Raw genomic sequence first — 22,955 nt, 5'->3', positions numbered from 1 at the left:
CTGTGCAAGGCAAATGAGTTGCATTCATTTGACTTGCAGTTTCTGAGAGAGTTTATTGAAGCTGCTCTTTAACCTGCATTGAGCTGCTTCTGCATTGCATTAAGCTGTTTTGTGTTACTTTTATATTCATATTGAATTCTGTGGGGAAGGAGATCAGCTCAGACATCAAAAAAGTCCATATATACCTTACGTCTTATAAGGTTTTTAATTAATGGTACAGCTTGGAGATATAAGTATGAATATTTATGTTAAAGCTGAACCCTTAGTCAGATATAAAGAACCCCAATTAATACAGTCATTAACAGGTAATTAAATATATTTTAAATGAACTAGTGCTTTGTTTTATAAATTAACCTCCTGTAATTACGTCATCAGAAGACTGCTGATGTTTCAGTGACAATTCAGAAAGATGAGGGTATGTTTTGGCCAAGTGTTCTTGACCAAACTGTGCTGTTACTGCTGCAGTGTTTATTTAGGATCTTGCTGTGCTTCCGGTGAGGGAAGTATCATAGGACGGATGGCACAGAATCTGTATTCAGTTTTGTGTTTAAAAAGCTTGCCTGTAGTTCAGCTGATTGTCAAACCCTTTTCCACCATCATTTCTATTAGGCTGGTTAGCTGTTAAAGCAAATCTGTTACGTGTGAGGCCTCGTACACACGACCGAGGAACTCGTTGGGCGAAAAACACATCATTTTGCTCGTCGAGTTCCTTGTTAGGCTGTCGAGGAACTCGACAAGCCGATTTTCTCCATTGCCGTTGAGGAAAAAGAGAACATGCTCTCTTTTTGGCTCATCGAGTTCCTCGACAGTTTCCTTGTCGAAAAATATACACACGACCGGTTTCCTCTGCAAAAAAAAAAAAAATCCGATCATGAAGTGTATAAAATAGCAGTTCCAGCTTCTTTTGGTTATCCTCAACACTGCTCTGGATTATTTTTTAGTACATTCGGTTGTTGTCTTTATAATTGTTTTATTTGTGAGTTTCCTCCAAAAGCAAGTTCTGCTTGTCTGCCAAGCCCCCCCCCCCCCCCACGGTGCCATATTTGGTACCTTGTGGGGGGGGGGAGTGGGTACCTGGTTTTGACAGAAACCCGCTCTCACTTCCTGCAGAGTTTGCCACGGCAAACTCACCCCGAAGTTCAGCCCTCACCGTAGCTGGCCAATTGGGAAATCGCAGTGCAATTTGCGTATGCGTGGTAGGAAGCCGGCTTTGAAGCCGAAAGGCTTCACTGCCAGCTTCCCTTACCCAAGATGGCGGTGCTCGTCTAAAGTGTAACTAAAGACAAAACATTTTTGTTTTTTTGTTTTGGATAGATTGGAGAGGGATTACAACAACTGTCAACTGTATGTGCGCCCATTTTGTCCTGTTTACTCTTTTTATCGGAAGTAAAAATAAAATAAAATAAAACATTTTGGACACCAGAACAGTAATAGAGGCAAAATCTTCCGGTGACACCCTAGGATTCCTTCACTTTGGAGGGATTTCTTCTCCCTTCCTGTTTTGGCTATGGGACAGGACGTGGAGGGAAATCTCCCCTATGGGGCACAGATGCCAACCAAAAACTGACAGGGGTTATAACCCTCCCTTACTCTGTCCAAAATGAAAAAAAAAGTTCTTCCTTTAGTTAAAATTTAAAGTGGTTGTAAACCTAGTTACACTACTTTTACCTACAGGTAAGCCTATAATAAGGCTTACCTCTAGGTACTGGAAATATCTCCTAAACCGGTTTAGGAGATATTTACCATATACACTTGTGCCAACGTCATCGGCGCATGCGCACTGAAGAAAGGCCCCGATCGTACCATTTCTAAGGTGCTTGTGCTGTGACTTGCGGCTGCCACGTACATGCGCATGAGTGATGTCACGGGAGTCTGTCCAGTCACAGAGCCTGAATCCACGGCCCTGGAAGGAAGACGGATGAAGATGGCCACCAGCAGGGACATGATGTGTTTCGTTTGCAGGTAAGTGGCACATAATGGGCTAGTATGTGATGCATACTAGCCCATTCTGCTTTTACTTTGCAGGGGAAAAAAGATGAAGTAAAGCCCATCAGAGTTTACTTCCTCAGTAAGCATCTTTTTTAAAAAAAAGGGGGGGTTTACAGCTAGTATTAGGGAGTTCCAATAGTAACAGTAGCGGAAAATGCCTACACAATGGTTTTTGGCATGCTCACTTGTAGTCTCCAACAAGGGACGTGTGCGCAGGGGCACATTTGTGAGACTGCTGTCAACTTAGGGTTAGTTTTTCCTAAAGCTGGAGAGTTCAAAATTTGGTGCAGCTCTGCATAAAAACCAATCAGCTTCCATTTTTTTTTCTGTCAAACCTTAAAGCGGGGGTTCATCCGGACATACAACTTTTTACCCTTAGATTCCTGCTCATTTTGTCTAGGGGAATCGGCTATTTTTTTTTTAAATCGAAGCTGTACTTACCTTTTTAGAGAGCGATCTTCTCCGCCGCTTCCGGGTATGGGCTGCGGGACTGGGCGTTCCTTCTTGATTGACAGTCTTCCGACAGGCTTCCGAAAGGCTTCCGACGGTCACATCCATCACGTCACGATTTTCCGAAAGTAGCCGAACGTCGGTGCGCAGGCGCAGTATAGAGCCGCACCGACGTTCGGCTTCTTTCGGCTACTCGTGACGCGATGGATGCGACCGTCGGAAACCTTTCGGAAGCCTGTGGGAAGACTGTCAATCAAGAAGGAACGCCCAGTCCCGCAGCCCATACCCGGAAGCGGCGGAGAAGATCGCCCTCTACAACGGTAAGTACTGCTCGGATTTTAAAACAACTAGCCGATTCCCCTAGACTAAATGAGCATCCATCTAAGGGTAAAAATACATTTATGGGTGAACTCCCGCTTTAATTGAGCAAGCTGAAGTTAGAAGCTGATTGGCTACCATGCACTAGATTTTGCACTTTCCAGTTTTAGTAAATCAAGCCCCTTGTAACAGTAAGTGCCTAAAACAGCACCTTCAAGTCAGGATCATCAGGTAATAGTTTAATAAAACCGGAAGACATAAAACATTATAAAACAACTTTTGAAATGATATAAACACATTTGGGTATTTTGTTTAGGTTGAATTTAAACATAAGGTATATGTTTAAGGGATATAATGAGGTTAGGAATCAGTATGTGTTAATTACCCTTTTTGGGTGTGATAGGCAATACGTGTAAATGATTTGTGGCAAAGGGTATTTGTGCTAAAGTTTACACTTAATTACACTTAATTACTAGTGAAAACTCATGTCATTCTCTTTCTTACATGGAGTTCTAATGTGCAGTATCTGTGTTTTAAAAAAATTATTCTGCGAAATAACTTATTTACAGCGCCGCGGGGCACTCACGTGACCTCCTACCATTCTCCTCCTCTCTGCCAGCTGACATGGGGAAACCCAACCCCTCCCACTGTAGTGCTCAGATCAAGGAGGGAGAGCGGCGTGAGGTCACGTGAGCTCCCCGTGGCGTGGTAAATAAGGTATTTTGTGGAATCATTTTTAATTATTACTTCATATTGGATCTCCATGTAAGAAAGGGAATTACATGATTTTTCATAGGTGACATAACAACCACTTTAAATGTATTTTTTTTAATACCAATCCTTATAAAAAAAGCTATTAATAAGTAATGAAGAGTGCTGAGGGTGCCTTAAAAATAGACAGAACATAAATAGCCAACACCCCATTTCAATTTACAGTGAATCAAGCTGGAGAGAAGAAAGTTTGAGAGAAACTCTAGGTCACAGGTGTCCACCACAAGGCCCGTGGGCTGAATCCGGCCCTCCAGGCCATTTCACGTGGCCCTCGCACCTCTCCTGCTGCTGCAGGAGAGCTCCAGCCCTCCTCTGGTCCTACTCCAGACCCTTACTTTCTGCTTTCAAGCAATGCATCCAGCTTCTTCCCAGCAGCAGCATAAGGAAAGGGGGTGCACTGTGATGTGAGGGAGAGTGGGGGGACTCAACTTCTGATGGTGGGGTGGCTCTTGACATCTAATGTAAAGGGGAGGGGATGTGCTGGACATCTAATCTTATAAAAACAACTGGCCCTTTTGAGGGCAATCATAATGCTGATGCGGCCCACGATGAAATTGAGTTTGACACCCCTGCTCTAAGTGATCCTGTTACATCAGGTTTTGTCTGTAAGCATTAAATTATTATTATCTGTTTATAGATAATAATCCATATCTTGATATAGCATCGTACGTTTTAGTAAAAAGGTAGCTGCATTTGAAAAACATATTTCAATAAAAACTAAACATTTTTGTTTAATACCAGTCTAATTGAGAAGTAAATAGGGTGTTCGTACAGCAACATTTTTTGGAAAATTCTCTATGGGACTGGAGCTATTTTATAGTTAGCTTTGTTTAAAGCTTTTCTTTGCCCTCAGATCCTAAGGCTGCACCCTCTGACATTAAATTAAGGGTCACGAACAGCACTGCCATCTCCCTTCAGTGGAGTCGTGTGACCCCTGCTTCTATCCAAGGAAGCCTTGTGGAATACAGAGTGAGCAGAACCTCCATGTACTACCTTTAACACTCCACTGATATCTAAATAACACGAATATGGAACAAAACAACCTTATTAATTTTAAACAGTGTGATCCAATTACCAGCTAACCAATGTTGAATTGATAAATAATCTATAAGACAATACTGCATTTGCTCTTATACCATGTGAGCCATGTCTAACCACTGTGCAGTACCAAGACTGTTGTTTATTCAAAATCCAGAATGGTGCTAACCAGTGAACCCTTGACTGTCCTAACTCCTTGAGAACCCAATAAACTTCCCACTAATATTAAAATGTTAGCTCTTAAAATTATTGAGTTGTGTATCTTGAAGGCCTATTACTGGAGGGAGAGTAGTTTGCTGAGGGGACACTGGGTCTCTCGAAAGAAGTTACAGCAGAGTTTTATCGGAGATCGCGTGCGGGGGATTGTGTCATTCCTGATACCTTACAGCAACTACAAATTATACATGGTAGCAGTGAATGGGCGAGGGGATGGCCCGAAGAGTGATATTAAAGAGTTTACTACACCCGAGGGCGGTAAGTTTTTCCATATAATATGCAGTATTATATTTTTGTTAAGAATACACATGGGAACCTTTTGTTTTAGATTTCAGATTTGTTATCTAATGCTGATAAATGTAAGAGCTTCTTTTCTTTTTACAGATATGTGCAAAAGGTTAATTATGGTTTTATTTTAAAGAATATTGCATTCCAAAACTTAAGCGATATATATATATATATATATATATATATATATATATATATATATATATATATATATATATATATATATATATATAGTGGACACGACTCTTGCAACTTTCTACATGCAATCAATCTAACAAAACTTTGCTTTTTTACAGCACCTAGTCAACCTAAGAACTTTAGATTCAGTGAGCCAAATCGGGAATTCATTATTTTGGAATGGAGCTCTCCAGAGCACCCAAATGGAAATCTAACTGGATATAATATACGCTACCAAGCATGTGAGTATTATTAAAGAAGGCTAAAGGCAGTTTTTTTAGAGGCAAAGTGGCTAATTTACTAAAGAAATAGAGTGTGTTCACTTTGCAAAGTGAAATTTTCACTTTGCAGGGGGATTTTCCCTTATTCAAAACTGTGCTGAACTCTATTGTCCAATCATGTGCATGCAAAAACACAGTTTTTTATTCTTTGCACGTGATAGGGTATTTTTTTCAAAGTTAAAGGGGTTGTAAACCCTCAAGATTTTTCACCTTAATGCATTCTATGCATTAAGGTGAAAAACCTTCTGTAGAGCAGCAGCCTTCATTTTATTTACCTGAACTCTATCGTTCCAGTGACGGGGGCGAGCACAGCAGCTCCAGCCGCTGTCTCGGGTCCTCATTGGTTAGATTGATAGCAGCCAGAGCCATTGGCTCCCACTGCTGTTAATCAAATCCAGTGACATGGGAGACGGGGTTGGGGCCGAGACCTTCTGTCAGTGTCAATGAATGCAGCAGCAGGACTCATGAGAGCGCTCGCCTGATGGAATGGGGCGTTTTGTGGGGGAACTCAAGAAGAGGAGGAGCCAGGAGCACAGCTGAGGGACCCTAGAAGGCCTCTCTGTACAAAACCCTTGCACAGAGGAGGTAAATATAACATGTTTGTTATTTAAAAAAACAAAAACAAACCTTTGCAACCCCTTAAAGGTTTTTTTGTAACATTGAAAAGGGAATAAGGTGCACAAGTTATGTAAACTTTTCTTTAGGAAAAATTACAGCAAGGGGCATTTTCTTTTAAAATGTTCGCTATTTATTACCAATAAAAACCAATGAACTAAAAATGTTGTATCCAAATCTGCTACCAACTGTCCCCCAAAAAAGCACACCTTGTTAATTCCAGTGGCAAGAAATTGCGCATTCTTGCCGCAGCATGTGAAGAGCTGCACAGCCCAGCGCAATGCAATGGCAGGCTGACAGGCCGCAGTTATTCATGACTGATTCTTGCTGCTGGAATTCACAGGGTGTTTGAATTATGGACCCCAAAAGTTAAAATGTGCAGAACCGAGATATCACCAAAAAAAAAAAAAGATGCTCTGGGGCACAGGAATAGATTTGGGGAGAAAAAGGCCTGAGCACCCAAGTGGTTAACACTTGAAAGTCACAATAAAAGGGAATCTCAGGTTTAATGTTTGAGAATGTATAATTCAAATATTTAGGAAAAATAGTATGCAATTGAGTATAGTCAAGCACTATTTCATTCAATAATCTGTTATTTTTTACTACATTTTACAATCAGTTAATGGAACCAGATTTGCAAGACCAGTGGTAGAGACGCTGTCTCCAAATCAGACAAAATACACCTTGACAAGAACAGATCCTATCTCACGCTATCGAATCACGCTGAGTGCCAGGACTCAGGTTGGAGCTGGAGAAGTTGTCACTGTTGATACACCTCTCAAACCAGATGAAGGTAAAAGACAGAGCCTGGTAGATGTGCCCACTATTTTTAATGTAGAATATCATGGTATTGCAAAAGTTTTACCATACATTGCATCAAGGTGTAGACGGATATTTTACTTTTTGCCATTTGTTATTGTGACTGGTGTCATTTGGAAATGTCTGTTGTTATATAATTTCATTTCTTAGATGTTGCAGTGCAGCCATACATGTAGGTCCATTTCAATGCAGAAATACCTTGCTGGACTGATTTCTCATTGTCTTTGATACTTACACTCTCTAGTATGTGTGTTTATGTGTTCCACTCTATTTCTTTCTTCTCTCTATTCTTCCTTGCTCTTCCTTACTCTTGGCTTTCTGTGAGGTCTGCAGTTCCCCCCACGTCAGGTAAAGTAGTAACAGCAAGGTAACATGCATGGGGGATTCATGCATGCTTACAGTTTACACTTTTGCATGACTGTCTCTCTTTCATACAGGAAATTATTTCTGATGTGGTTGGCATTTGAACATGCCGCACAGTGACCGTACCTTGCATAAATGTGTTAAAACAAATGTGTACTAAGATTTTTTTTTTTATGTACACATACTCTTTTTAACATCAAGCAACAAAGGATCAACAAAGCTCAACAAAGCAAAAAATGGGAATATTTTATTTTAACCCGATGATACTTGATTCCTATAAAGGTGCACTTTAAAAAAAAAAAAACATGCTATACCTAAATGCTCTGTGGTTTTGCACATAGCGGCCCAAATCTCCTCTTCTGGGGTCCACTGCTGGCTTTCCCAGCTCCCCCTCTTCTCCCCCACTTCCTATGGTGGCACACGTGCGGGCTCAATTCTGAGCCTGGCTGTGTGCATCTATTGACACACAGCGTGGCTTGGCCTTGCCCCCTTCTCCTTCTTCACAGGATGGCTCCCGCTGCTGCCTGAGTCCTGGTGAGGAGAGAGAGAGTAGCGCTGCTGCTCTCGAGCACAGCGCTGAATCGAGATCAGGCTGAGGTAAGTATTTAATGAGGGGCTGGGGAGGAGCAGAGAGTGCATTAAGGTAAAAAAAACCTTAAGCCGTAAACCACTATGTACCAAAACATCATCCAAGCTATGTAACTCTTTTACCACAGGGTGGCTTCCATGCTCCTATGTTATAACAGCTTGTGAAAACCTCAGCAGTCTTGCGTTATATTTAAACAGTGGACATATATGGATCTATTAGCAGTTAATATCCGGTTAAAAGCTAATACAGGAAGTGCGAAACCATAATCCTCTCAAAACATTACAGCTTCATAACCTGGAAACCTGAAAACAACCTGAAAACAATTTTCAGAACGGTCATTGTTTCCTATGTTTACCATCGATGCCTACATTTGATTTTCTACGTTTATGGGTGTGCAGGACAGGGGGATGCCCCTTTTTAATTTCCTTAGACATGGAATAATATAACAAAATTCTCACTCCTAAACCTGCAGTATAAGGGCCCTTTCACACGGGGCAGATCAGTAAAGATCCGCCTCCGTGTGTCCGTACAGCTCAGCAGGGATCCTCCGTAAAATCCCCGCTGAGCTGGCAGCTGACAGGGCGGTCCCCGCACACTGTGCAGGGACCGCCCTGTCTTTCCTCCGCTCTCCCCTATGGGGGATCGGACGAACACGGACCGTATGTCCGTGTTCATCCGATTCGATCTGGCAGACAGAAGAAAAATAGGATTTTCTTCCGTCCGATTTTGCGGATCTTTGCGGAGGCGGACAAATTACGGGGATCAGCGGATGGTCATCCGCTGACACCCGTAATCACATAGGGACCCATGTATGTCCCGTTTTCATCCGCAACAGACGGATAAAAATGCGGACATGTGAAAGGGCCCTAAAGCTTTAGGCCTGGATTCACGTAGCACCAACGTGGCGTATCTCGAGATACGCCACTTAAGTGTAAATGTGCGCCGTCGTATCTATGCGCCGTACCCATAGAACTAGATACGCCTGAAATTAGGCTTCATCCGACCGACGTAAGTTTCCTACGCCGTCGTATCTTGGGTGCATATTTACACTGGCCACAAGGGGCGCTCCCATTGATTTACGCGTCGAATATGCAAATGGCTGAGATACGCCGATTCACAAACATACTTGCGCCCGTCGCAGTAATTTATGCCATTTACGTAAGGCGTACGTCCGGCGTAAAGTTATTCCACATATAGGGAGGCGCAACCCATGCAAAGGTATGAACGACGGAACAGCCGTCGTATTTTACGTTGTTTACGTAGTACTACATGAATAGGGCTGGGCGTAGGTTACGTTCAGTGATTCGACGTATCTTAGGCGTTCGATCCGACGTGATTCTGAGAATGCGCACTGGGATGCGTCCACGGGACGGCGCATGCGCCGTTCGTTCGGCCCATCATTTGCATGGGGTCACGGTTCATTTAAATGGATCACGCCCACCATCCACCTACTTTGAATTAGGCGGGCTTACGCCTAGGAATTTACGCTACGCCGGCGCAACGTTGGGAGCGAGTGCTTTGTGAATAGACATACAAAAGGCTGCAGTCTTCAGAATTTTCACATTCTTTATCTATTGCCCATTTTACCCTATAGCCACAGATGTCTATTTCACAATCTTTTTATAACGTCACATACATTTATTATTATTTGTTTCATTTGTTGTTTTTCATTCATCTTTTACACTGGTTATGACACACATGTGTCTCACACATGGGGTCTCTCCTTTTTTCCTTTCTCGTGTTTGGTCTCATCATCAAGAGATTGAAAAATATGATATTTTTTATTTTCATTTTTTATTCACAAATCTTTTTAATCTCATACACAGGAGCACCTCATGTGTGATACATCAAGGATAATAGTGTTCCTTTGACTAATGATCACCTGGGAGTGTCTGGTGAAACGCCCCATTCACCTCCTTCCCTCCTGCATTTAAGCACATTTTGGTCACTTTTACACTCGCTACGAGTAAGCATCACACGGATGCGAAACATGTCAGCTCTTTTTTCCTAGTCCACTCCTTGTTTGACTGCATGAATTTTGGCTGTTTTTTCCATTTGCTTTTTTTTTTTTTTTTTTTATGTTTTAAATAAAGACATCGTTTTTTGAGGAGTGCGGCGATCCAGGATTTTTCTTTAATCCCATGCTTTGTGAATACTGTTCTTGCCTCTCTACTTTACATCGGCGTAGCGCATATGAGATGCGCTACGCCCGCATAAAGATGAATCCAGGCCTATGTGTATATTATTTTCTTGGATGCCACAAGATGTCCCTTAGTTAATCCGCGCTAACCCCAAAGGTGCATAAATGGGTAAGATAGATATACAAATCTAACTATAAGGCCTGGTTCACACTGGTGTGTTTTGACATGCGATTTGGCATGTCAAAATGGCGGTATTTCACCACTTGCCAACCAGTCACCTACCTGGTATGTCACTGGTCTAGAAGTGGTTGTCCCCGGATGATGTCTGCAGCTGCAGGCATCATCCCGGTACCGTTATTTGCAGCTGATGGTTGGCTTTCTTGTAACAGCAATCAGAGCAGCTACCTAGTTTGCGCGATTGCTATTACAAGCAGCTGGAGGGCACGTCTCCCTCACCACCTTCCGCGTCTTTATTGTTGGGTTTAATACTGCCTTAAGTAAAGGTGGGTGAAGCCCAGTAGTGGTTCATGGGCAACAGAGATAGAATGACAATTCTTCCTTTGGTGAGACAGAAGTCAGGACCATGTCAGTGCATACATGCTGGGGTGTGCGCTCCAATTCAGGAGTATCATTGCACTACTCCTCTATGGAGGGAGTAAGGGGAAAGCTGAATTGTAACCCCTTAGCTGAGAACAGTATGGGCTCAAAGAAATAACGTGTGGACATGGGTTCCTCCATTAGAATTTGGCTGTTTGAAACATTACAAGAGTAAGTGCTGCGGAAGTAACTGAGATGTAACAGATACCTCTGTAGATCCTGGAAATGTACAGTAAAGTGCTGATCATTCTTTAGGCAATCCGGCCTGGACGGTTGTAATTTATTAAGATGGCAAGCTCAGCCTTTCTAGCAGCCTAGAGTGTGATGCCAGTAGAAGCTGAAGGAGGAAAAGGTCTGTGTATTAAACATCACATACATGGCACTTTTGCAATGGGCATATATTAGCACCTATAAAAAAAGGTTTTCTAGGCTGTTTTCAGACTGATCCGCAGGTGTAGCACAGTGCATCTGTGGCTTTCCTGTGGGTTAACTGCACTGAGCCATAGACTTCTATTATATCATGCAGGTTTGGTGTGCTTTCTGAATGAATGGGCACAAGATGTAACATAAGTCTATAGCTCACTGCAGCTAACCAGCAGGAAAGGATATAGATAGCGCAGGGGGCTAATGCTCCTTTGCAGCAGTCTGTGATTGCCTGTGTCCCAAGGGTTGCAGGTTTGATCCCGGCGGGGTCCACTCAGCCCTTCATCCTTCCGAGGTCGGTAAAATGAGTACCATTGAGTTGGGTAATAATGACAACCATTATCAGCGCTTAGACACAGCGGCACCGCTGTAATTGGCGCTATATAAGTGTAAGCATTATTATTATTATTATTAGGTGCACTGTGCTGCACCTACGGTGCGGGTAAACCACAGCACATCAATGTGAAAGCAGCCTTATAGGGAACATTTAGGGCTCATTTACATTTGCTGTTTGGGGGAGGTAAAACACCATAGTTTATTGTGGCCCGCAACTGGTTACTAGATCATTTAAGTGGCCCTCGCTCTTCAAAGGTTTGAGCACCCCTGTGTTAAAGCATTTGTAAAGGCAATTTTTTAGAACTTAAATAATAAACATGTTGTACTCACCTGTCTGTGCAATGGTATCGCACAGAGCAGCCCCGAACCTCCTCTGGGATTCCCTGCTGGCGATCTTGGCTCCTCCTCTTCTGTGTCTGCCCCCATTGCAAGCGCTTATTGTAGAGGCAGTTGTGCAGGCTCTATCTCGAGCTGGGTTATGTGCGTCCACCCCGCTCTCTGTTCACAGGATTGACAGCAGCAGGAGCCAATGGCTTGCTGTGCTCTCAACCAATCTTGTGAGAGTGGGGAGAAAAGAAAGAAGATAGGCAGCTGGGAACAGTTCTGGAATGATACATGAGGTATTTGTTTTATTCTTTATTTGATGGGAAGAAACAATAGCATGACATGACATTATGTTTATTGTTTAAATAAATCAATGTCAATTTGCTTTAGATAAAAAAGTATTGAATGGGGAAAAAAATAAGTTAATGTCCAATAATTGTTCCTTTATTGTTCTTTTCCCCCATTTATTACTTGTATATCTAATGCAAATTGATATTGATTTAATTTACCATGAACAACATCAGTATTTACTTATATTATTCCTTGCAATGCCTCATGGGACTTGTAGTTTTGCAACAGCTGGAGGCCGCCAGTTTGAGGCCCTTGCTGTACATCATCAATAAAATGTTGGAGCATCTATGATATAATTAAAGACATATGGGGGATTCCATGCCATGTTGATGAGTGTAAGGGTTTCTTCTCCACAATCTTGGCCCATTTTTAGATACCGCACCCCATCCATGTCATGTTGAAATGTAATTTTGTGTTAGAAAAAGAGAGGGAAAAAGTAAACATAACAATGCATTGTAACAATGCATCGTTCCTCACTGCCCCTACATAATGTGCACTGTGCGCGCACATTTTAGCTTAAACTATTTTATTTGCCAAAGAACTATAATTGTGTTTAGCCAGTGTTGTGCTTCAAACACCACAGCCATTCTGCTGCTCCTGTACAGTAAACATGTTCAAACTGTTGATGTACTGTGCAAATTTGTTGTTCCGACTCTCTCTCTCCCAGTGTTTTATAATTGCAATAAATACATGACAGTATTAAATCAGAACTAACACATCAATTTAACATGGCAGTTGCAGATCAAAAAGAGGCTAAGATGGCAGCCTCCCTGGCTGAAAAGGATAGGAGGGTTGAAAAGAATAGGACTGATTTAATATGCTCTGCAGGCTCTGTGCCTCTTTTTCGTTATTTATGCTGCATAGCTAATATGTCCTCTGAACTGACATATTGTTGTGCTCTGTACCTGCATGTATGCATTATGCTCCCTTTATATTGGAATCTGATGGATGGGATTTAACCACTATTGTGAAATCATTTTATGTAAGAATGAACTCTGTGCAGGCAAAGGGGTGGAAGGAGGATTACATACAGTGTAAGGATCTACTGTATCTCATACTTTCTAAAACTGTTCCTAAGTTGAATTTGTAAGTTGGAACAGGTACATTTTTAAAGTATAACGCCAACCATAGCATAGCATAGGAAAGGGTTAACACACCTGTAACATTTGTTTTGCTGTCTGTGCCCCTGTTCATAAGATTTTACCTCACTTTCTGTCCCTGTGACAAAATGCTGGGTTGTTGTGGAAAATAAGGATTGCTGATAATGCTTCAGTGCAGACACCCTTTTCCCATGATAACTCTTAAGCCCTGTACACACGGGCGAGAATCCCGTCGTAAAAAAAATCTTTGTTTTTCCCGATGTGATTCTTGTCAAGCTTGACGGGATTCTTGTCTAGCTTTCCTTGCATACACACTGTCAAGCCAAAATCTCGTTGTTTTAAAACGTGGTGACGTACAACACGTACGATGGCAGTATAAAGGGGAAGTTCGATTCCACTGGCACCACCCTATGGGCTGCGTTTGCTAAACTCTTGTTACTGCGTGTTAGATAATGTTTGGTGAGAGACGATTCGCGCTTTTCAGCCTCGTGCTTTTCAGTCCGTTACAGCGCGACGAATGTGCTATCTCCATTACGAACCCTAGTTTTATCAGAAGGAGCACTCCCGTCTCATACTTGATTTTGAGCATGTGCGTTTTTTTAAGCATACGCACGACCTGTTTTATTGTCGTAAACCAGTCCGACGAGAATCACGACGAGAAAATTGAGACTCCCGACGAGAAAATAGAGAGCAGGTTCTCTATTTTTCTCGTCGAGATTCCCGGCAGCTTTCTCGACGAAAAACCATACACACAGACGTTTTTCTGTGCAAAAAGCTCTGCCAACAGTTTTCTTGCCGAGAAAACTGTGCGTGTGTACAAGGCTTGACAGGAGTGAATTGCCCTTCCTAGTGGTAGATTTCCTCTCACTTCCTGTTGTCTCCCTCCGCTTGTAAATATGAGTCGTATTTAAGTCGGATGTTTGTATCTCGGGGGAAAACTAGAACTATCTTTTGCATTTCAGTAAAAAATCTATACATAATCTTACATAACACAGTTTAAATTTGGTTTAAAGATTAATGCATAACATATGAGTTGAACAGACTGGAGATATCGCCAGATTGTATTGTTCACAAAATAAAAATGTGCAGAGACATATAATATATAATCTTTGGGTACGTTGGTGTAAAAGTAATTAAATGAGAATGATTGGTCATGCCATTTTTTTTTTTTTATTCCGGATTTATTTATTTTTTGCATGCCATACAGTTTCTGTATGCTTGCTCTCTATAGTTTGATAAATAATCTCTTTTGCTCTACATTTTACCTAACTGTATTTTTTTACCTAGGTCTTTAATGATTCTTGTATTTCTTAGTTGTATCCACGCATGAGGCTTTGTTGGCTGGTTTATGCCAGAATTTGAAGAATGACTGCATTAAAAAAAAAAAAAAAAATGCATTTCTGCCATAGGCAGCCAAGGTATAAAAAAAAGTGTACCTGTTCAAGATAGAAACATTTCTTTGAGCTGCCCAGCTAGTATAACACTGGCACAGTGGTGGCATCTTCAAGGTCTCCTGCATAATAAACACAAAGAAGAAGATGATGTAATAAGATCCAGCTTAACACTCCCTCTCCACATCTTCCTCTATCTACCCCTTGTATTGTTATGCAGTTGACATTCTATTAAATGGATAATGGTGGATTGAATCACCAGCTTCTTAAATATTTTGAAAATTCTTTTGGAGAGGTATCGTCTTTATAAAGTTTTAACTTCACCCATGTATTGCAAGGAAACCATTCTGCCATTCTATTACAGTGATTAATTTACAATATAAAGAGTGATGCCTTGTTCTGATATAATGGACATGATGTCATGGCCCAATGCATGTAATACATGTATTAGCTTCTTTTCAGCTAAACAAATTGCAACAGATATATTTGAAACCTGCTTAAAAGACACAGTGCATGTGTGTAGGATTTACATTCATGAATTGATCTTTGGACCTAATGTCACAATGTATGCTTTATACCTTTTGTATAAGGCTTGCATCTTTCTCTTCTACTTTCTTGTCTCATTCTTAGTTGCCCCTACGTCTCCAGTATCTCCCACAGAGGCACCTACAGAAATTCCAACTGTTCCCCTGACCACTCCTGGTACTACCACCACTGTTACTACTACGACTAGCACAACCACACTCTCTACAACTACCTTCATTACTGCTACTGAAATCAGGCAAACAACAGTGGCTAGCATCCACGAAATAGGTACTAACCACCTGCAAGAATTGCTTTTATAACAAACATGCCACACATAGCTGTGCAATGTTTCTTTATTACAAATAATTTAGGTGATAAAATCCTAAATTTAACCAAGAATTAGATTTGTCTGGTTATATTGTTATAAAGGGGTTTGTATGTTAGGCAGTTACACAATTTAAACTTGTGTTTAACAGATAATAGAGTTGGTTTACTAAAAGAGTAATGCGTGTTCACTTGGTAAAGTTGAGTTTCACTCAGCTAAGTATAAGTAATAAGGTGAATCTGAAGTGAAGATTCAGTTTGTAAACCATATCCAAATCATGTAAAAGAGAATACAGGATTTTTGCCCACACTCGGCTAGATTGAGTTAACACAACTTCACCTTATTCATTAATCCAAATACATTTTGCAAAGTGAACACATGCTATTTCTTTAGTAAATTACTCCAATATAATCAATATAATTCCAGGGGTTAACTGGTGCTTTAGAAGATCCATAACAGAAACAGATTTTTTACTGGCTTTTACTCATTTCTGTCCTGTATGAGAACCATACACAAAATGATCAGGGGGTAAAAAAAAATATTTATTTTTTTTAGGTACTTTTATAGCGCCGTCAATTTACACAGCACTTTTGCATATACATTGTACATTCACAATCAGAAGCTTACAATAAATTCTCTATATAAACTATAATGTAAAAGTCAGGCACCGTTACTTCTCCATGCTTCTTTGTCTACACATCCCCTTGCAGAAAAACCTTTCAGGTTATTGTTAAGGTTCTCTATAAGTAATACAGTATTAGCAGAGATCATCTGCCCTTTTAAACTGTTGGAATAATTACTTACTGAAAATACCTCATTACTAAGCATGGTGGAAAATTACCAAGATGCTGCGCTTATGCTATTACTCCTACTCCTTGGGTGCTGTTAGCACTATGAACAATATACCCCCCACCCCCCATCTAAGTGGATAACAATTATTTTGTGATAAATATAATAAAATGCTGTGCACCCCTTATGTACACATATACTGTGCTCTTGTAATGTAAAATGCGAAATGTAAAATGTGAAAAAAACGTGTGATAAATATTCAACTTATTTAACGTGGCAAGAATCCAGTGAAAAACTATACATATATATAGAATTCAATGTCCATCCAGCGTGTCCTTTATACTTAAATTATATAACCACAAATAAATGTCTCTAAAAAGTCCAGTGCTTCTTCATCCAAATCTCAATATGTGCTCCAGCAAACTGTGCATGGTGAACTACAAAACAACTCATTCTCTGAAAACAAAACCTGTGCTCTCTTGGTGCTCAAACTCAAATTGTGCACTCACCAGATCTTCATGACTCTCTTAACTTAATGAGTGGGTCCACAGTAGCTTAAATTCTTTCCAAGGCAGCCTTCCAGCTTTCTAAGTCACCTCCTTCCAGCTTTTGATCTTTACACCTATGTGCAACACACATAGGAAACAAACAGTAAGTCGAGTCAGAAGCAGTCATCTTGAAATCATGTGGTATAGTAACCATATTGAGCGTTGGCTGTATTTTAATTTCAATTGTTTTTTATTACATTTTCATATAAAAGTACAGAATGAAAGAATAAGGAAAACCTTGATAAGCATTTAAGCATACAACAGTGAATTACAGACCGCCATACAGGAATATACAATGTAATATTGCTATAAAAGTGCACACACACAGGTTGGACTTGATGGACTTGTGTCCTTTTTCAACCTTACCAACTATATAATTGTTTATATGAATATATTGACAAAACATGAGTCATATTTGAACTTCAACAGTTAATGCAGTACTTACGGTAAGGGTGTTGGCTGCGCCAGACGCCCCTTTTGGGAGCAATCTGTGTCATGGTACAGTATGATGTATCACCGTAAAGTGCACATTAGGATCAGGGTAGCAATTTCAAAAAATGGAACATGTAAAAAGAAAACAAACTTAAAAAAAAAAAAGAGAAAAAGTTAATTGTGAATGAACAGATGGGTCACAATCTGAAAGTGGTAGCTATATATCACATAACTGAGTAGTATCAGGTATGTATTAATGGTTATGTGGGATTAGATTTGCTTTACCAGTATTACCATGGTTCCCATATTTTAGATGATTTCTGAAAGTTGCCATTGGCTGAGGCAAACATTATTTCATATGTAGCTTGAGTTTGGGTGGTTTGAATGACTTTGCCCACTGTTGGGGGATTGTGATCTCTCTAGTGTCTAGCTAGTGTCAATCGAGTTGCCAATAATATATGGATCAATATAGTCCTCAGCTGATGAGGAATAAATTCTATCCTCAGAGAGCAAAGCGCCAATCCTGGGGACAAAGGGATATCTGTCTTCATCACTTGGAGAATAAGTGCTGAGATATCTGACCAAAATGAGGATAGGGAGGGGCATATAAGGAATAGTGAACCTTTCCCTCCACACCTCCTCCAGCATTCAGAGAATGAGTGAGGTGCAGCTTTTGCTATGCATTGAGGTGGTAAATACCACCTCAAGCCTAGTTTCTGTTTTCTGCTAGTTCCCATAAGTTAGTGCTTCTGGTTGCTGCATAAGTGATAGAGCTTTTTGCCAAGAAGAGGTTTGGTAAATTGTCTCAAAAAGGGAGTGGTTTTATTGAAGGTGTCTTTTTGACTGAACTTAGTATAAAATAAAGAGGTTTAGAAAAAAATGTAGAAAATGTAAAATAATGCACTTGGGTGGCAAAAATATGAATGCAATCTACTCACTAGGGGGTGAACCTCAGGGGGAATCTAGAATTGAAAAGGACCTGGGGTCCTAGTAGATGATATGCTCAGCAATGGCATGCAATGCCAAGCTGCTGCTAACAAAGCAAACAGAATATTGGCATGCATTAAAAAGGGGTTAACTCCAGGGATAAAGCGATAATTATCCCACTTTACAAGTCTCTGGTCTGGCCTCACCTGGAGCATGCTGTCCAGTTCTGGGCACCAGTCCTCAGGAAGTATGCACTGGAAATGGAGGGAGTACAAAGAAGGGCAACACATTTAATAAAGGGTCTGGAGGATATTAGTTATGAGGAAAGGTTGTGAGCACTGAACTTATTCTCTCTGAAGAGGCGCTTGAGAGGGGATGTGATTTCAATTTACAAATATCATACTGGTGTCCCCACAATAGGGATAAAACTTTTTTGCGGAAGTGAGTTTAATAAGACATGTGGCCACTCACTAAAATTAGAGGCTTAACCTTTAACTGTGTAGAGGGTTCTTTACAGTAAGAGAGGCAAGGATGTGGAATTCCCTTCCACAGGCAGTGGTTTTAGCGGGGGAGGAGAGAAAGATAGTTTCAAAAAACGATTAGATAAGCACCTGAACGACAGCAACATATATATACAATGTAATACTGACATATAATCATACACATAGGTTGGACTTGATGTCTTTTTTCAACCTCACCAACTATGTAACTATGAGAGTGATACCCAAGTATTTAATTCCTGTTTGTGTCCACACAAAGGAGGAGAAAGGAGGAGATACATTTATTTTTGGTGCATTTGGGGATACCCAGATCTAGTATGTAAGATTTAGAGTCATTAACTTTGCAGTAAGACACTCGATTAAAGAGAGCTAATGCATTATGTACCAAAGCCAGGAGTTTTTCCACGTCATTTAACATTAGAATTACTGTATTTATTGGCGTATAACACTCACCTTTTTACCCTGAAAATGAAGGGTAAACTGTGCCTGTGTGTTATACGCAGGGGGCAGTGGAAAGTTTTTTTCCTGAAACTTCCCTCTTAAAGTTAGGGTGCGTGTTATACACCGATAAATACAGTATGTCGTCTGGAAATAAATTAATAGTATGCATTCAATTTTTTACCCAGAAACCAGAGGGCATTTGTATTTTTAATGTGAGTGCACATTTGGAAATGTTTTTATTTTAACAATTGCAATAAAAATGACTGCATTATGACTTTTTTATGTTATTGTTTATTCATGATGGCCAAAATGCAAATGGAGGATTAAAAGGTGTAAAGATCAAACGCTGGAAGGAGGTGACTTGGAAGACTGGTAGGCTGCCTGGAAGGACAGCATAAATCTAGGGCAGGCCATACACAGTGCAAATTTCAGGCAGTGTTGACGGTTGAATGAGCAGTTGTCTTTTTATGGCAGGAGGTCGGGGCCGGATGGGGGAAGCTGTCCCCGCCGGGAGAATACAGTGATTATGGTTGCACCCAAGTTGATCGATTGAACCCTGTATGGCCAGCCTAAGCTACTGTGGACCCACTTCTTAAGTTAAGAGGGTCATGGAGGTCTGGTGAGTGCACAGTTTAAGTGTGAGCACCAATAGAGCACGGGTTTTGTGTTCTGGGAAGAAAGTGTTTTGTAGTTCACCACCCATGGTTTGCTTGAGCACATATTAGGATTTGGTTGAACAAGTATTGAATTTTTAGAGACATTTATTTGTGGTTATATAATTTACTTAGGTATAATGCATACATTGGATAGGCTTTGAATTTAATTTACGTTATTTTACTGGATACTTACCACGTTAAATGAGTTGATTATTTAACACATGTTTTTTAACATTTTACTTTGATTACAAGAACACAGTATTTTTGTACATAAAACACTATACTATATTGTATTTATCACATTACGAAGAATACGGTAAACAAGGCATATCTGTTGAAAGAAAGTAGTATTAATTAAAAGACAAACATGTATATTATAAGATATTTGCAATATTAATTATACTGTAGGATAGCAACTTAACAGCAATTAGGGCCCATTCACACAAGCAGTTTTAGGTTGTGTTGAGCTCCATTGCCCAATGCAGTCCCAAGTATCAGCATGGTTTAAGTTCATGCCAATGTATTGTGTTTTTGTGCACTGACAAAAAATTTTTAGACAATTTTGCACTTTTCGATCTGATATGTTGAATGTATCACAACGTGCTGCTGCACTAAGTATTAATAATAGAAGTAAAAATAAAATAAAAAAAAACACTGCAATGTGTGTTAAAACTGCATCTCAGCACAAGGTAAAACGCCCATCATCACAGGACCCGTGCAGAGAAGAATATTATTTTAGGTGAATTTATTTCCTTTGATAACAACATAAATATAAACTATAAAGTTGGTATACGTTAAAATACTAGACACCCAGTTTGCAAGGATGTTGCCCTTATCAAAATGCTGTTCGTCCTAACCTGTTTTAAATCACTTTCCTAGCGACATCAGGACAACCTATTTGGAACATCACAGCTTTGCCCAACAGCCACTGGGCAAACATCACCTGGATGCATAACTTAGGGCCTGGCTCTGAGTTTATGGTTGAGTATATTGATAGTAAGCATCACTTCAGCATGTGTATTGTGTGTAGCCATAATGGATTTTTTAGCTACTACATACAATCACCTACTGCTGCACCCATGACTGAGTAAAGCACAAAAAGGCACTTCAGGAGCCATCACCAGGCAACTAACATTTCCAGAAGAACAGGTCAGCAATTGCTTTGCAGTATCAAAAATCCAATCCAACTTTGCTTGCACATTTATAGGGCGGTTAATGTGACTTTCCACAAACATTTACTGGTGGTGAATCAATCACTGAAGTTTGAAATCAGGAAGATTTACCTGCAATGAATGTGTGGTGAATGTCAGATTCACTACTTTATAAATCTGACCTTAAGTTTCCTGCTCCTGGAGTGTCTATTTTGCATTTAATCAGCTTATAATATCAGGTTAAGTGCTATGTCTTCGCACAGAAATCTATAGGAACTTTCATCATATGTTTTTGAGAGTAAAAAAAACGATACAAACCTACAAGAGCATATATGATTTTGTTTTGGTGTATTACCATGATTTGAAAATACCACAGCTCCAAATTTGCAAAACTGTCTTAAATGTCAATATTCTAGACCAACAACACATTGCTTATCTAAAAGAACAGTAGGATGTTTTCAGCTTTCTCTAGGGTGGAAGTTCCTATATATGACTGTGAGTATGATATATTATATATACAGTATATATAAGGTGGCCAGTTGCTTATGGTAAATGAATGTATTTGGCATGGCATTTTGCCCTTTCATTATGTTTTCTTTACAGTTAAAAAAGGTCTTGTCACCTCATATATCAAAGAGTTTTTGGCTGTTATGCATTGCGCTGAATTTGCTTTGCGTGTGTGTTCATTTGTCATGCTTCATGCCAACAGCTTCCATATTGTTCACTACTGACAGACAGAGCCACATGGATGCACTAGTAGTGTCTTCTAATGTTTTGAGCATAGATTAAATAAATGATAAACATTGTGCACAGTTATACATGTGTTTCTACCAAGTGGTGTACAGACTGCAATGCAGACATCTGCTACAATTATGTTTTTAATGGTTTTCCACTTGTCTTCGACAGATTGTATGGCATCACTGCCTGTAGTAGAAGGTTTTGGAACACTATACAAAGAATTGTATAAAACAAGTGGTCAATATGTCTAGATGCCAGGTTTATGCATATGTGTATTGTGCACGTCTATATCTATATATAAGTATATGGATCAGGTTCCTATGACAAAATTATGTAAAATAGATACTCTAGATAGTTTTGTACAAGCCATAATACAGTGACGCAGCCTAAAATACAGGCTCCCATTCCCTAAAAGGCCTTTAATTTAGACTTTATTTTTGCCTATGAGTAAAGGAAATACTGTGGTTTATTTCTTCTACTTTAGAAATCCTACTTTATGTAAAGTGCATTGCAAGTCCCATTCATACAAAAATAGAAGTTTCCTGCTCCCTTCTAGGATGCCATGATATAAATTAGAAATGAGGCTAGCTTAAAGAAGAAATATTTTCATAGGTCACTCTTAATACAGAAAATGAAGCCCTCACTGACATAATAATTGATTGAAAGACTGTAGAAAATAATGCTACAGATATTAAAGTAGAAGTTCATCCATTTTTATTTATATCATAGAGTAGGGAAATATTAGAACATTTGACAAGCTTTATTGCTGTCTGTGGCCCCTTGGGGAGGTTTATCTTCATTTTCTTTTCCAAAAAAACACCTGAAAAAAAAAAACAGTTAATAAACTGCTTTCTGACCACGCACTGTAGTCTAACTGCTATAGTGCGGGCTAGCTGTGCTCTCACTGGCTCCCTTAGATGCTGATCAATGGGTCCTAGCCAATGATTCGTCGGAGCGGAAGACCAGAGAGAGATCTGTGTTGATCTCTACTGACAGGAGTGATGTGGAGTTTTTTGTCTGCCTGCAAAGCAAGGAATGAAAACTGTTATATCCCTTAGCTAAAACAGCACAAAATGAACACAATATGACTTGCTAGGCACACAGTTAACCCTTTGATTGCCCCAGATTTTATCCCCATTCCTACCCAGCTTCATTAGTACAGTGGCAGTGCATATTTTTAGCAGTAATCACGATATTAGTGTCACTGGAGATGTCAGTGTCAGTTAGTCAGTGTCAGACTTCCCGCCACACTATCACAGTCCCACTATAAGTCACAGATTGATTGTAAAAAAAAATGTATTTTTTTTTTTGTCACTTGTAGACACTATAACTTTCACGCAAACCAA

At 40.1% G+C, this 22,955-nt stretch overlaps 1 protein-coding gene across 24 annotated transcripts in view; it reads left to right on the top strand.

The window, feature by feature from the left end:
• The window catches only part of NFASC (neurofascin), a 211,027-nt gene that overhangs the window by 171,067 nt on the left and 17,005 nt on the right, over nt 1–22,955 (top strand). For 12 of the 24 annotated variants that reach the window (XM_040337564.1, XM_040337563.1, XM_040337567.1 and 9 more), the window contains 7 exons: nt 4,382–4,497; nt 4,836–5,040; nt 5,367–5,489; nt 6,763–6,936; nt 7,296–7,310; nt 15,208–15,390; nt 20,600–20,716. In XM_040337564.1, coding sequence (XP_040193498.1) covers nt 4,382–4,497; nt 4,836–5,040; nt 5,367–5,489; nt 6,763–6,936; nt 7,296–7,310; nt 15,208–15,390; nt 20,600–20,716 — 933 coding nt within the window. Of the gene's footprint in view, nt 1–4,381; nt 4,498–4,835; nt 5,041–5,366; nt 5,490–6,762; nt 6,937–7,295; nt 7,311–15,167; nt 15,391–20,599; nt 20,717–22,955 lie in introns of those variants that run through there. The other 12 variants (XM_040337576.1, XM_040337579.1, XM_040337578.1 and 9 more) reach the window with 5 other exon arrangements.

The sequence above is a fragment of the Rana temporaria genome, chromosome 2 (assembly GCF_905171775.1).
Source record: "Rana temporaria chromosome 2, aRanTem1.1, whole genome shotgun sequence".
NCBI lineage: Eukaryota > Metazoa > Chordata > Amphibia > Anura > Ranidae > Rana > Rana temporaria.
This window is presented reverse-complemented; position numbering and strand designations above follow the sequence as displayed.